General features: G+C 37.8%; 2 protein-coding genes across 3 annotated transcripts in view; one reads left to right on the top strand and one right to left on the bottom strand.

The window, feature by feature from the left end:
• Window positions 1–228: 228 nt before the first annotated feature.
• Window positions 229–11,637, top strand: wasb (WASP actin nucleation promoting factor b). The gene is made up of 12 exons (XM_053625106.1): window positions 229–3,722; window positions 4,330–4,470; window positions 4,638–4,724; window positions 4,982–5,078; window positions 7,462–7,488; window positions 7,595–7,630; window positions 7,808–8,000; window positions 8,096–8,138; window positions 9,147–9,300; window positions 9,501–9,919; window positions 10,884–10,995; window positions 11,101–11,637. The coding sequence occupies exons 1-12, from the start codon at window positions 3,621–3,623 to the stop codon at window positions 11,154–11,156; spliced, it is 1,467 nt and encodes a 488-aa protein (XP_053481081.1). The 5' UTR covers window positions 229–3,620; the 3' UTR covers window positions 11,157–11,637.
• Window positions 11,638–12,648: 1,011 nt separating this feature from the next.
• The window catches only part of sema3gb (sema domain, immunoglobulin domain (Ig), short basic domain, secreted, (semaphorin) 3Gb), a 38,073-nt gene continuing 34,544 nt past the window's right edge, over window positions 12,649–16,177 (bottom strand). For both annotated transcript variants that reach the window (XM_053625104.1, XM_053625105.1), the window contains exon 18: window positions 12,649–15,522. In XM_053625104.1, the coding sequence (XP_053481079.1) occupies window positions 15,115–15,522 (408 nt within the window). In that variant the 3' untranslated portion in view covers window positions 12,649–15,114. The remainder of the gene's footprint in view (window positions 15,523–16,177) is intronic.

The raw sequence follows: 16,177 nt of genomic DNA, 5'->3' as shown, positions 1-16,177 counted from the left end.
TTGTTTGCTTATGAAACTTAAACAAGTTATTCCATACATAAGTATTCATTGAAGTGAGCTTAATTGGGATGATCATGAATGTACACAAAATAGCCCATAATACTGAACTGTGGGGAATATATATATATATATATATATATATATATATATATATATATATATATATATATATATATATATATACACACATATATACACACATACACATATGTACATATACACATGTATATATGTGTATATGTATATTTGTGTGTATATTTGTGTGAAAATAAGTGAAAATGTCCAGATTGGGCCCATTTTGCCATTTTCCCTCCCTGGTGTCATGTTGTTGTCATGACTTGTTAGTGTTACAAGGTCTCAGGTGTGAATGGGGAGCAGGTGTGTTAAATTTGGTGTCATCGCTCTCACACTCCCTCATCCTGGTCTCACTCCCTCATCCTGGTCATGGCAAAGAACTCTCTGAGGATCTGAAAAAAAGAATGGTTGCTCTACATAAAGATGGCCTAGGCCAGTGGTTTTCAAAGTGGGGGCTGCCAGGGGGCGCCCGGGGGGGCCTCAACAATTTGGTGTGAAAAAAAAATTCTCACTCTCAGACAACCACTCAGACACAATCAATTCCTAATGTAATGTAATGTGAAGATGTAAGATGTAATTATTAATAAAAAAAGGGGGATATATTCAGAAGTCTGTATTTTTAATGTGTTTTAAAGACATCTTTCAAAAGGGGGGCCTTGGTCAAATGTTAATGCCATTTGGGGGGCCTTTCCCTGGAAAAGTTTGGGAACCCCTGGCCTAGGCTATAAGAAGTTTGCCAAGACCCTGACATTGAGCTGCAGCACGGTGGCCAAGACCGTACAGCGGTTTAACAGGACAGGTTCCACTCAGAACAGGCGTCGCCATGGTTGACCAAAGAATTTGAGTGCACATGCTCAGCGTCATATCCAGAGGTTGTCTTTGGGAAATAGATGTATGAGTGCTGCCAGCATTGCTGCAGAGGTTGAAGGGGTGGGGTGTCAGCCTGTCAGTGCTCAGACCATACGCCGCACACTGCATCAAATTGGTCTGTATGGCTGTCGTCCCAGAAGGAAGCCTCTTCTAAAGATGATGAACAAGAAAGCCCACAAACAATTTGCTGAAGACAAGCAGACTAAGGGCATGGATTACTGGAACCATGTCCTGTGGTCTGATGAGACCAAGATAAACTTATTTGGTTCAGATGGTGTCAAGCGTGTGGGGTGGCAACCAGGTGAGGAGTACAAAGACAAGTGTGTCTTGCCTACAGTCAAGCATGGTGGTGGGAGTGTCATGGTCTAGGGCTGCATGAGTGCTGCCAGCACTGGGGAGCTACAGTTCATTGAGGGAACCATGAATGCCAACATGTACTGTGACATACTGAAGCAGAGCATGATCAGTGTGCAGTATTCCAGCATGATAACAACCCCAAACACACCTCTAAGACAACCACTGCCTTGCTAAAGAAGCCGAGGGTGAAGGTGATGGACTGGCCAAGCATGTCTCCAGACCTAAACCTATTGAGCATCTGTGGGGCATCCTTGTGCAAGGTGGTGGAGCACAAGGTCTCTAACATCCACCAGCTCCATGATGTCGTCATGGAGGACTGGAAGAGGACTCCAGTGGCAACCTGTGAAGCTCTGGTGAACTCCATGCCCAAGTGGGTTAAGGCAGTGCTGGAAAATAATGGTGGCCACACAAAATATTGACACTTTGGGCCCAATTTGGACATTTTCACTTAGGGGTGTACTCACTTTTGTTGCCAGCGGTTTAGACATTAATGGCTGTGTGTTGAGTTATTTTGAGGGGACAGCAAATTTACACTGTTACACAAGCTGTACACTCACTATTTTACATTGTAGCAAAGTGTCATTTCTTCAGTGTTGTCACATGAAAAGATATAATCAAATATTTACAAAAATGTGAGGGGCGTACTCACTTTTGTGAGATACTGTATATATATGTATATATGTGTATATGTATATATATAATGTGTGTATATATATGTATGTATGTATATATGTGTGTGTGTGTGTGTGCATATATGTATGTATATGTTGAGTATCCACATACTCAGCAAAAAAAAATAAACGTCCCTTTTTTAGGAGACTGTACTTTAAAGATAATTTTGCAAAATCCAAATTAGCTTTACAGATCTTTATCAGAAAGGTCTTTATTGAAAATTATGTTTTTCATGCCTGTTCAGTGAACCATAAACAATTATTGCACATGCACTTGTGCAACAGTCCTTAAGGCACTAACAGTTTACAATCAGTAGGCGATTAAGGTCACAGTTACAATAACTTAGGAGACTAATTAGACCTATCTACTGACTCTGAAAAACACCAGAAGATTAGAATGCCTGCTCACCTGCGTGAACATGCCTTAGGCCTGCTGCAGAGAGGCATGAGGAATGTAGATGTGGCCAGAGCAATAACCTGCAATGTCTGTAATGTAAGATGCCCAAGACAGTGCTACAGGGAGACAGGAAGGACAGCTGATCGTCCTTGCAGTGGCAAACCACATGTAACCATTTGTCCCCCCAGACGTGATCAAGAACTTGCAGATGCCTTGGTGGAAGAGTGGAGTAGCATCTCACAGCAAGAACTGACAAATCTGGTGCAGTCCAAGAGGATGAGATCCACTGTAGTACTTAAAGGAGCTGGTGAACACACCAGATACTGACTGTTACTTTTGATATTGCGGCCCCCCCCTTGCTCATGGACTCATTATTCCATTTCTGTTTGTCAAATGTCTGTGAAACCTGTTCAGTTTATGTCTCAGTTGTTTAATGTTTTTATGTTAATACAAATATTTACACATGTTAAGACTTTTGCTGTAAATAAAAGTAGGTGTATGTGAGAGGACATTTATTTTTTTTTTTGCTGAGTATATATATATATGGATTTGGATGGATATATGGATAATTTATGGATATGGATGGAGTTATACAGAATTCAACATTCTGTTCACGATTACTGAAAAATGCCTTTCAATTTCATTTTGTGAATTCCCAAGTCAAACCACCGAATGACAAAACATAAGGCCAAGGAAAAAGTCAGTACGTTTGGACTTTCCAAACCAATCAGCCAAGGTGTATAAAGCATCAGATCAGTTGTGTTAAGACTTCCTGAGATGAACAGTGAATACGAAACTCCACAAAGCACACAGGAACTGAACAGGGCTGCAGAAAACAGCTGCAAAGTTTATGGTGTTCTAAATGCCTGAGCAGTGACAACTTCCCACAAAAGAGCTTTTAAAAAGTTTGCCAATGTTGGAAAAACATGTACAACTGTGCCATTGTGGTGTTTATGAAAGTAATCCAGTTGCAATAGACATAAACTCGACTAAGTCAGCAGATTACTTGAGGTTGTGTGTAGTTCCTTGTTTAAGCTATAGCTTGAGACTACCCAGGCCTCACGGAACAGATACACACTGTGGTTGCTCTTCCTGTTCACGAAGACTGACATCATATCAACAGAACGCGGAAGTCCCAGTTCCCCTACCTCTCGCCCATCTCAAACAAATATAAAAGTTTAAGTACAGCCAACGTGGGCCAAGTCAAGGCACTACCCTAGGGTCGAATTGTGTTCTCACAGTGACGAGAGATGAGCAAGGGGAAGGCTAAAGGGCAGGAGAACATGCCCAGCTCCCTCCTCAGCATCCAGGAGAATGAGCGTCTGGTGGACCTGCTGGGCCGGAGATGTGTGGTGAGTGAGACTGTTTAACTGTCAATCAGTCCAAGCTTAAGGAGGATAGAGGCAGCTGAGAAGTGAGATAATGTCTGAAATGAACATAAGCAATCTGAAGATAATAGGTAGCCTCTATGCTTCTAGCAAGTTTCGAAAGTACTCAAATGGTTCTTGTTATAGACAGAGAGACAGCATGCGCTACTGCTAATGCTTATCAAATAGAACTGCAGCTCTGAGTCTTAATGCTTCATTTTCTTAGTGGGTATTCTGTTAACACAATGCAGAAATCAGATTAAACTGACAGAACAATACAGGCCCTAGAGCGTAACCTGATCATTTTCATGAATTGATCTATTTCCTTATAATGTGTTCTGCACTAATTGAAGGGCATAAATAGGACTATTAGCTACACATTGATACAATATATGACTGATATGTGGCTAAATTATTCCTAGTGTGTTTGTACACTTCTGAAAATGAAAAAAGTATTGAATCAAATGGCAGGAAGTGCTGCTTGAGGCCACTTCCTGTTGTGGCAGAGAAGATACGTTAGCATGTATTAGTTTCTTTCATATTTGTGTATTGTTTTATGTGTCTAGCAAAGCTGTGTCTTGTGTGTGTGTAGAGTCTGGCCACTGCTGTTGTACAGCTCTATATGGCCCTTCCCCACAGTCCAGCCCACTGGAGTCTACAGCATACCGGAGTAGCGTGTTTTGTCAAGGACAACCCACGCCGTTCATACTTCATCCGCCTTTATGATATAAAGGTTCCTTCTGCAAATATTTACTATCATTTTAATTTAAGTGAAATAGGCTATATTTACGGTTTTTAAAGATAATGTTGTTTTCTATTTTAATAATAAGAATACTAAATGTGACTAATGTGTACATATGGTTATGTAAGTGTGTGTTTATGCATGTTTATGTATTTCAGGAGGGGAAAATGATATGGGAGCAAGAGTTATATAATCAGATGACTTACTCCAGTCCAAAGCAGTTTTTTCTCAGTTTCCCAGCAGATGTAAGAATACATCCATTAATGTATAAATACTGTATACATTGTGCTTCTTGAGGTAACTCTAAAGTAATGTATGACTGATTTTTATCACCAGTGTTTGCTCACTGTATACAGTGTCCAACAGAATTATTGGCATGAAAATTACAAAAATTGATGTTTTCAGTTTGTGCTCAGAGATTGTAACAGTTTGAGAGAATTTTAATCTAAGTAAATGGTCAATCATTTCCCTTAAAGGAGCAATATACATCTGTATGTTTCAGGACTGCCAAGTGGGTCTAAACTTTGCAAGTGAGCAGGAATCGGACCTGTTCAGAAACTCATTAGAGGAAAAGATCAACCAGAGAGCCAATCGCCAAGGTCAAATAGCAACACTATCACATACACTATTCATCAATCACATACCCTATTCATTTCGGCTTGTTAAAGCTGGGGAAAAATATAGACAGTGTAGATAACATTAGATAAACTGTAGTATGTGAACATGTATTTCCAGACTCACACCCAGTGTTTATGGGATCCACTCACCCAGACCAGGATAAAGTGGTTACTGAAAATCAGTGAACAGAGGCGAACCTAGAAATATGTGTCTTCTGTCCGTTGAGGAATCGCAGTAGACTCGTGTTTTGAAGACTTCATTTCTTTCTTGAAAACGATCGGAAGAACATGGTCATGCTGAGCATGGTCTCAAAACTGTGTCGCTTCCCCCTGTAACAGCCCAGTGCATAAACGAGCCTTCAAATGAGATAGCGCTTTGCAAAAGGGCCCCCTTTGTTGCTGTGTATTATTTTAAAATGAAAATTTCTGATTATTTAAATGATCAGCCCTCAGGGGCCCTCTCAGTATGCGGGGCCCCAGGCAATTGCCTGCCCTGCCTGACTTGTAGATACACCTCTTTCAATGAACAAATGTATAACTGTCTGTAGCACATGTACAGTTTCAGCACCCACATTGTGGATCTCAGTTGGACTGTGCAATACGAGCCTTTAAATATGAGCATATATACTGTAGATGTACTGTATATGCTGGACAGGCAGTGTGAGATGTAACCAAATATCAAAAATTCTAAAATGGCACAGTGTCCGTCTGGTCCCCATAAACAAATCACGATTAGCCGTCTGCTACGACAAACACTCGATTTGCCCCAACCACAGAAACTGAAGTAACTTCTTTCCCACTCACTCAGCTTCTTTGTACCTGAGCAACTTTGAGTGAACCTGCATGTAGCTAGCACTTTAGCATTTTATATGCATCATTTGAGCATTGTAGTTTATGTGTACTAAAGTAGTTGTACCACATGTTTTGTGAAAAAGGGCAATGAATGGAATAAGTTTCGCAGAGAATATGTATATATATTTATATCAACACACTCTGCCTGTTTTTCTAGCACTGGTACTGTTGTTGTTTACATTTCTGGGGAGAGACACACCCAACATTATGGGCTGCCTGAGCAAGATTGTTATTGTAAATTTTTATCCTTGTTCTTCATTTATTTTTGCAAACAGCACATTCATGATACTTATTAGAAGATATGCAGTACATAGTGCCTTTTACAGTATACTGTACACACACACACACACACACAATATCTCTCTCTCTCTCTCTCTCTCTCTCTCTCTCTCTCTCTCTCTCTCTATATATATATATATATATATATATATATATATATATATATATATATAATGCTGTAAATGCTAATTTGTTTACCGTTTTTGTGTTGGATGTAAATAGACCACTAGCACTTCAGTTAATTCAAGTTATTCAATTCTATGCTTCTACAGGAAGTAAATGTGCACCTCCCAAATGTGAACATACACCTTCCAAATACTACACTCTAAAAAACACTGGGTTAAAAACAACCCAATTTGGGTTTTTCTTTAGCCAAACAGCTGCGTAAATGTAGGACAAAACCCATTTTGGAACATCAAGTTGGGTTGTTAATTTTAACCCAGTAAATGGAGTGTTTTTCAACCCAAACGGTGGTTTAATTATTACAAAAATGCTGGGTAAATTTTATTTCATAATTGGGTTAATATTTTATTTTTACCCCTTGAAAATGTCAAATATACCACATTATAAACAAATATGTCAGCATGGTATCTCCTTTATTTATACACAATAAGGTGTTCAGAAACCTACTGCTAGAGCTGTCAAAGTGGTGTTTATATATGACACAAATAAGTCATATATTTAAGATAAAAACGTCAGATTTTGATCAAAGGAGACCTTTAAAACATTGAAAAAAACTGAGTAACCAACTTACAATCCAGTGGGCATTACAAACATGTAAGCTAAAGCTAACGAAGATAGTGATGCATTTAATGTCGTAAACTGGACTTTTATCGCACATTTTTGCTTTTTCTAGTTTACAGTAATGGTTTAATGGATAAATATATTGCTACAAACCTTCACTCAGTCATGTGTTAATTGAACACACCTTCATGTCCAGATAATGACAACACATTTTGTGTTGCTTTTAACACAATCAGTGTGTTAGTACATTTAACACATGCTGTGTGTTAGTACATTTCCACATAAAGATGTGTTAAAAAACAACACAAAAATAACACAGATGTGTTGCTTATACTTTGTCCCCTACAATTATTCTAAAATGCTCTTTGTTTGTATGCTAAAATTCTAATAAAATGCTCACAAAGTAAACAAACAATTTCATGAAATTCAGGTGACATTTATTAAAAACCAGCACATCACCAGCTTCCATCTATATTTTTTTTCTTATTAGAAAAAAGACAGAGTTCTCCGACTGAAGGTAAGTCTGTGAAAGCGCGCTTTAATATATACATTTGTGAAATCAAATGCCTCTGTTCTATTTCATGTTTGGAAGAAAAGAGGTTAATTTTCCTTTCTTTTTTCAGAAAAACGAGCGCTACCACCCACACCCCCATCAAATGGTCAGTACTATATTGTTATGAGTCCTGTATAACCTAAAGACCCATAGATTTATACCTTGAAGTTAGTTGCTGAGTGTAAATATTTTCCTGTTGAATAATGCTAAAGATGCTCTGTGTATCACTGGTGTGTATACCTACTTTCAGGTTTCAGATATTGTATGCTGTATTTGTTTTCAGGTCCACTGATGCTGCCAGGTGGTATGGCCACAATAGATATCCCAAACCCAGACATTTTGGCCTCTCGGTATCGATCTTCTAGTGTCCCTGTGCCTGCGCCTGCTTCCTTCTGCAAAGGAAAGAAAGACAAGAAGGGCAAGAAGAAGGGACCTCGACTTACCAAGGCAGATATCGGAGCACCCAGTGGTTTTAAGTAAGTTTGCATAAGTGGCTTTCGGAATAATTGACGCTTTAAATTCTCATTCTTTTAAAAAAATTATCTCACATTTGCTTTTTCCTTAATTCCAGGCATGTCACACATGTAGGATGGGATCCAAACACTGGTTTTGATGTAAGAAATTCCTCTTTTCACTCTTTTCACATATTTTACAGTGTTCTTATGTGACTACAACGTGCCAACTAATGAACACTGAATAGCTCTAACATAATTATTGTGGAACTAATTACTAATTACTGTGGAAATAATTACATTTGTACTGTGTGTAACTTAAAAAGAAACACTTAAAATGTCTAGATCTGCTTTGTAATAAAAGAACTCACAATTACAAAAATTAAAACAAAGAAATACAGTATATACTATAATGAATAAAATAAAGCAATTAACCAGAGCAAAAAGCACAAATGAACAGTAACACAAAAAATAGACACATTTAATGCATTTAATATATAAGTTAAAACAACCTTTGACTTGACCAGAGGGACTTTCTACCATTTGTGTTTGTAAGAGCGTCTGAGAAATATTGAAGCAGTGTGGTAATGTGGGCTAGATTTTTTTTTAACCCATAAATATGACTTTTACAACTTATTTAATTATAATGATATAATTCTTAATTTACTTATTGTGTTTCTCAGATTTAATAAGGATTGTGTACATTTGTGTACAAGACCTATTTGTGTTGAGCTTTAGTCTTAGATTTTTGACAAAAATACATTTATATACAATTATAAGTTTAGTTTATGGAAAAACAGCACATTTTGTCAACTGAGCAGTTGAAGACCTATAAAGACCAAATATTTTAGTTATTTTACTTTCTTCAAATGCTCTTCAATATTTTTTTATGAAGGCAGTGTAGATTTAACCATCGTTTTTTGTGATTTAGCAATTTTTGACATTCTGATTTCATTTTTTATCAGTGAGGAAAATCTAATTATATTCCATCATACATTTTGAGTTCGATGGAATTTTTCTAATTTAGCTACAATTTCACTTTCGTCATGGAAACAAGAGATATTTTGTCTTAGTTTTAGTCAACAAAACACTGTGTACAATTAAGTGCAAACAGGATAGACCTTACAGTGATTCATGTGTAATAAACCTGTTTATTTTATTTTATTCTAGACCAATAATCTGGACCCAGATCTGAAAAAACTGTTTTCTTGTGCTGGTATCAGTGAAGACCAGCTGACAGACAAAGAGACATCCAAACTTATCTACGATTTCATCGAGCAGTCTGGTGGCCTGGATGCTGTCAAAGAGGAGATGAGGAAGCAGGGTGAGCGCTGGCTTCATGTATCCTTATATAATGTTTTTTTAAATGTATTATTTTTGTTATTACAATTCCTGAATCCTTTATTATTCAGACCATATACAATACCTCTCACACCAGTATTTTTGAATAAAGTTAAATCTGTTTATACAAATAGCACTTCAGTTACATTAGCAAAGATGTCACAAGTTCTACTGTCCACACAGATGCAATGGTTCCTCCATCTCGGAGTATACCCCGAGTCCCAAGTGGTGCACCTGCAGCCCCTCCACCTCGTGGGGACCGGAACCTTCCTCCCGTCCCTGGCCAACCTCCACCAGCTACTTCCCGTAATCAGAGAGCTCCACTTCGTGGACCTGTTCCACCACCTCCTCCAACTGGAAGAACTGGACCTCCACCTCCTCCACCTCCCTCTGGTGGTTACTCAGCTCCCCCACCACCTCCCCCCAGTTCTTCTATGGGTGGAGGAGGAGCACCTCCACCTCCTCCTCCCCCTCCACCTCCTCCACCTCCTGCTCCTGTCATTAGTTCCAACAGCAGCAGCCCGGTCAGTCCTTCTCCAACTTCAGGAAGTGGCAGAGGAGCTTTATTGGACCAGATACGACTGGGCACCAAGCTAAAGACTGTAAGACAGATTGTTATTTGCAAACATAGGGCCGTATTCAGAGTTGGCTACTTAAGGTCAAAAATAGCCTTAATATTTACATGGGGAAAGTTATGAATATTCAGAGGCAGGTAATGCATGTACACCTATGAAGTTGGAAGCATTCTCTGGAGTTGAAGTATTTGAGATGGGGTTTTCCCATAATGTTTAGACCACCACCCTTAACCACAAGCACTTGCCTTTAAGCCTTGTTGTCGACAAAAAAGACTAATATGATATATGCATGAATAGTTCTAGTGGTGATTATCATATTTATCAAAATTTGTTTTTATTTAACCTATATAGCTTCCACTCTCATTATTTGACAGATAATGAAATAGCACTTGATCCAGCACATCCTATTATTTAACTTTTTTGACAGTTAATTGTACATACAACTTAATTATGCCACAAGATACAAAACTGACATCATGACGTCCTAAAGTCCTAAAACACAGGGAGTGGTTATTTCAGCATGCTTTTAATTAATTGTTCAGTTGAGTTAATTAATTAATGCCAAGAAAGGGTGCCCACACTTGAACGAATATCTCATCTGCTACACTTAAAGCTCACTTTAAGTTAATTCATAAATATATTAATGTCTCTGATGATGTCTCCTCTTATATTTTCCAATCAAACTGTCAGACAGTTGTGAAAAAATGGGTTTGTGTAACTCTTGCATAAATTCTGAAGAGCACTTATGTATGTAGTTATTTCTGGGGTCTGAAAACTAATGTGCTCATGAGCTCCTAACTGTGTGTGTGTGTGTGTGTGTGTGTGTGTGTGTATATATATATATATATATATATATATATATATATATATATATATATATATATATATATATATGTGTGTGTGTGTGTGTGTGTGTGTGTGTGTGTGTGTATGTGTGTGTATTTGCGCCTTCTCACATTTATGCCCATATATTATATTCTATTATTATCAGGTTACAGACAGTCCTGATCCTCATCCTTCATCACAAGATCAGGGTGGTGAGGGCATCGTTGGAGCTCTGATGATGGTGATGCAGAAAAGAAGCAAAGTCATTCATTCCTCAGGTAAATATCAAAGCATAATAAATGTTGGTGAAATGATGTATGACTCTGTGTTTTCTCTATGAACTGCCTCATAACTATGTCTAATTTCAATCGAACTTTTCTTAGGTGATGAAGAAGATGATGGAGGTGAGGATGAAGATGATGATGAATGGGATGACTAATGCCAATATCCATCTCTGGTAAACAGTACACACCCTTGTGTACACACACACACAGTTGTTAAATCTGAAAAAAATATGTCGGTGTCTCAGTAACTGTACCTCAGTTCGTTATCACCTTAAAAATTATATCTAACATGAATTTATACAAACTGTCATGTAAAACTTGTAAAACTGTGTAATGTAAAACAGTATAAAACTGTTAAAACCAGTAATAGCAATTTACATTTTGTTTGTCAAATAATACAAGTGTCTAAACTGTACAATATTTAGACATTACAAAATGCAGTTTACATGTAAATTGTTATTTGGTCAATCCTTTTTCTAACAGAATTTGCAATCTGTTTTTTTTTTTGTTGTTGCCATTTTGTGAGGTGGAGGAAGATGTCACAGACCACTAGCAACCCGAATGATTCTTTTAAGGGTTTAGGTGATAACAAATAGTAGTATTATTAAAACTGAATAAAGCAAACTCATTATGCAATCTGTGAGAATATTTTTCCCATTTGACAGCAATTTTCTATATTTAGCATTTCCCATTTGTCCAAATACATCTTTCTTTTGTTTACAAATGCAAAGATAACTAATCACTCTGAGAATTTTACATTTAATATTATCTCTACCTCTGATTTCTAAGCCTTACCAAAACATTTATGAGTCCAACTGAACTTTAATCATAGACAGAAATAGTTACATATGTATGACAAATTAAAGGAAAAACTGATGGCTCTGTTGTCCTGTAAGAGGTATTTTGATGGCATGGTTTGTCCACTTGTTCCCTTAAAGGGATGTGTCACTGCAAATCAGTCCACAATTATTCTGGCTGATCACCTTTATCCTATGATGAACCATTTCTATCGTAATGGAATTGGTCTCTTCCAGGATGTTAACTGTTCCAATCCACAGGGTACAAAAGCTCACTGAATGGCTTGTTGAGTATGAAAATTACATAAATCATATGCTATGGCCTTCACAGTCACCAATTCTCAACCCAACACCTATGGGATAGTTTGGAGAGATGGGTTAGACAGCGCTCTCCAACATCATCAAAACATCCATTGAAGGAATATCTTTGGTGTTCATCCCTTCGGTACAGTTACAGAGACTTGTAGAATCAATTCCAAGGCACACTGAAGCTGTTGTGGTGTCTCAGGGAGCCCCAAAACCTTACTAAAACATTTGTTTTTTTTCCTTTAAATTGGTCACATCTGTATTTGCTCAAATAGTTATTAAAAAAAATTTATAGCCCAAAATGTTATGGACTGTGTGAACTAGATAAAAAAAAGCAGAACTCACTCTGATGGATTTAAATGGTAATGCATAAGGTTAGAAATAGAGCACAAACTCTTTATTTACACTACTTTTTCCTCTAAGAACTTATGGAATACTTTTATGAACAGGAAATCATTAAATATGATTTAATGCAATCTTCCTAGTTTCTTGATATTATGATAAAAATTCTATAAAAGACTAAATGTGCAATGACAACCAGAGGTTAAATAAGAACAAATACAGCAGTTTATTGTTATGATTATAAAACATCTATGAGTATTTCCAACCTCACAATATAATCATAATAAAATATTATTTATTACAAATGACCACATTAACGTAAGCTAACAAAAACACAGTGAATACATAAGAGAATTATTGTAATATGCAGCCACTTGAGCAAAGATAAAGAAGAACCAAAATCATCTGTATTGCATACCACATTTCCTGTAAAAGCCCATATCTTTCACCACAATAACATTTAAACGACTGGAAACTATTACAGTTTGGACTTTCGTGCTAGCCCTCAGACATCTCTGTGCTTTCCAGCTGAAATACACATACATACAAACGATGAGAAGTTTTGAGTTTTGTCCATGTCCATAAAGTTTTCATACAAAATGAATTTCAACATTGTTATTTCATTTCTTCCGGTCAAATGACAAGATTACATTTTTTTTTAATCTGTCAGATTGAACTGCATTAAATCTTTATCTAATCATTTCTCACACTGAATTCATCATACTGCCAAAAAAAAAAAAAAGCACAACATGCTTACGGAACAGACTAAACGACTGACTATTATCACAACTGAGGAAAAAAACAAACCTTTTTGCTACAAGCATCTTTGTGAGCCTGTATATTCTGGTCCTGTTAGTGAGTACACACCATGATATAAAATCTGCTATTCCCAGTCATATTCCACCACCAAAGAGCACAATGGCCATGAATATGTACATTCTCAAAATAAATATGTTGTGTGGAGTGATAGAGAGAGAAAGAAAGAGAGAGAGAAAGAGAGAGTAATAGATTAGAGTTAAAACTTGACAAACACTCAAATACCTACCACTTCAATGTACATGTGTAATAATCATACACATAGCCAAGCACAAGATCTGCCTTTATACACAAGCACAAGACCACAGCTGACCACAGAAAACATCTACCACTTATATGCAAAAGGTGCAAAAGTTGAAGAACTACTATTTTTGTGTTACAAAGTTCAAATACGGTGATCTGGAAGATGCAATAAGTTACAGAAATTCCCACCAAAATATGACCTGATTATGCAAGGAAAATACCTTACATGGTTGTCCCACATTACTTTCTCAGTACACGACTTTGTTTCGCAGGACAGAAACAATTAGACTGTTATTTTCCACTAGAATTATATACTCGCATTCATAAGCAAAAATGTACAACAGCCATAAAAGTCTGTTTGACTCATTCTCAACATTATTTTTTTTTGTGTGAGCTAGTGCTCCAGTTTTTAAAGCATTCTCAGCTTTCTATACAGTATTTACTTTTTGTGTGTGTGTGTGCTAATCCTTCTTACTATGACAGGAGGCTGGAGCAGATTTTGGTCCATACATCTATCTTGCAGAAACGTCTCTCATCATTCCTGTTCAAAACAGCAAACCTACAACCACCTCCAAATCCTAGTCGTTTCCTCACTATTAGTAGATCTTAGCTTTTAGAGTAATAATTACTTGGTGATAATGCCACTTGGGACTTTAGCTATTGCAAAAAAAAAAAAAAATGTTAGAAACACTGCTATTAATCATTACAAATAAACACATCATGACACTTGAATGCAAAATTTGCAGCTGTGATTTGTCTGATGCAGACTAGCTCAAGAGTACTTACTATCAAAGACTGAAAAGGAACGCTACAATATCTACCTTTATACATCCTGATTTATAAATCACCCTTGGTCTTGATAACATAAATATTGGTCAGCATAATGCATGTCATAATTACATCCCAATACAGGACCAAAAAGGCTTCTTTTCGATGAATCAGCAGACGGCTGTGCCGTGAATGGGGGTGGAATCATATAGAAGTCCTGCACAGTATTTTTCCACTGCTGTTTTCCACACACACTGAGGACTAACAATCATCTGACTCAACACAACAAGCTTTAAATACAAGAACTGCAAAGCAGCACAGTTACACAACTACAATGTTTATGGAACACTGATTTTCCTTTAAATTGTCAATGGTAAACAAAAGAGACTAATCCTTATATACTAATGCTGGTGTGAATCAGTTTTCTTTTCTTTTCTTTTGGAACATATACACTTACTACAGGCAGCTGTGACTGATAATCAGTGACCAAAGTGCGTAGGTACAATGTAGGTGTAGCATACGTGATAAACTGCTAGCTCAGTGTATGTAAATTATTTCAAAATGCACTGCACTGCAAACATGTAGACATGTATTGTAACTTTAGACAAGCCAAAGTAAAACTGAGCTGAAGGTACTGCACCATGCGTCTTACCCAATATCCAACATGCAGTGTAAAATTCCCAATTTATAAAATAAGTCTATTGGTTTTGACCTTGTGCATGGCCCCAGGGGATGAATATGACATTAAGCTTAGAAACAGTTTTTAGTGATTCTGCCTGCTCACACAATGCACAGAATGCAACCAAATAGTGGCTTTGTGAGTATTTTTTCCTCAATACGTTCACTGCACCAGCAGCTCCTCAGGCTCCTGTTTCTCTGTATGCCTGCGGTTAGTGCGCTTGGGCTTGTGAGGCTGCTTCCAGTAGGACTGGCAGTACTGGTTGATGAGCGTCACCTCAGGCTGTGAGTGCGTCTGGCCTGGTGGGGGCAGGGTTTGAGGTGGGGGTGGAGGAGGAGGTGGGTGGTGCTGCTTGTCGTGTTGGTGATGGCGCTCGGGATCTGAGGGGCCGTCTGGAGCTGTCAGGGCCTCCACAATCTCACGGTCGAGAATACGCAGGGCCACACGGGCCAGCGTGTGCTTGAAGTTGTTCTCTGTGGCCTGGCAGTGGTAGACGCCGGAGTCTGATTGGCTAAGAGATTTCAGCAGAATGCCATGAGCCGTCTTCAGGACATCTTTATCACGACTGAGCTGTGAAATCACCAGGTTTAAAAGGATATTATTTCAATTATTGGAAAAATTGACTGTAAAAAAATAAATAAATCAGTGATCATCAGTGTGTAGTAGGAGAACATCAAGGTGATGGGACTTGCATGATGATATCCCTTATATGCAATATTTCAGCACAACTCAAGTCATCTTAACTTGCCAGAGATTTCCCAGCTAGTGACATGCTCATGCTGCAACACAGGGCAGCATAACACATACAGTACAGAGGAAAACTCTAACTGCCCTCTTCCCAATACATGAGTCCATGATTGGTTAGTGTCACTCTGATTAACAAGGTCTCCCTGATTGAGAGTACTCCATCCATCCCACCCAACAGCATGAATAGATCTGCTCCTTTCACTTTCAGCTACAGATGGCTGTGCAATCATCAGGTTTCAAACTTGCGATCTCCTGATGATAGGGCAACATTTTTCCACTGCACCAGGAGCATAACTAGTATGTTTTTAAATTAGTTTATCATTAGACTTAGATTATGTTAAGCATCTGCCATAGACGTCCCTGTGAATTAGCTAGAACTATATAAACAAGTACACTATAAAACGGTATAATGGTAAAAATGAAAATCAACTGTTTTGTTGCAAGAAAAACACATTTTTGTACGTTAGTTATAAAACAC

Source organism: Ictalurus furcatus, chromosome 5 (assembly GCF_023375685.1).
Source record: "Ictalurus furcatus strain D&B chromosome 5, Billie_1.0, whole genome shotgun sequence".
Lineage (NCBI taxonomy): Eukaryota > Metazoa > Chordata > Actinopteri > Siluriformes > Ictaluridae > Ictalurus > Ictalurus furcatus.
The sequence above is the reverse complement of the archived record's forward strand: the minus strand, read 5'-3'. Positions and strand labels throughout refer to the sequence as shown.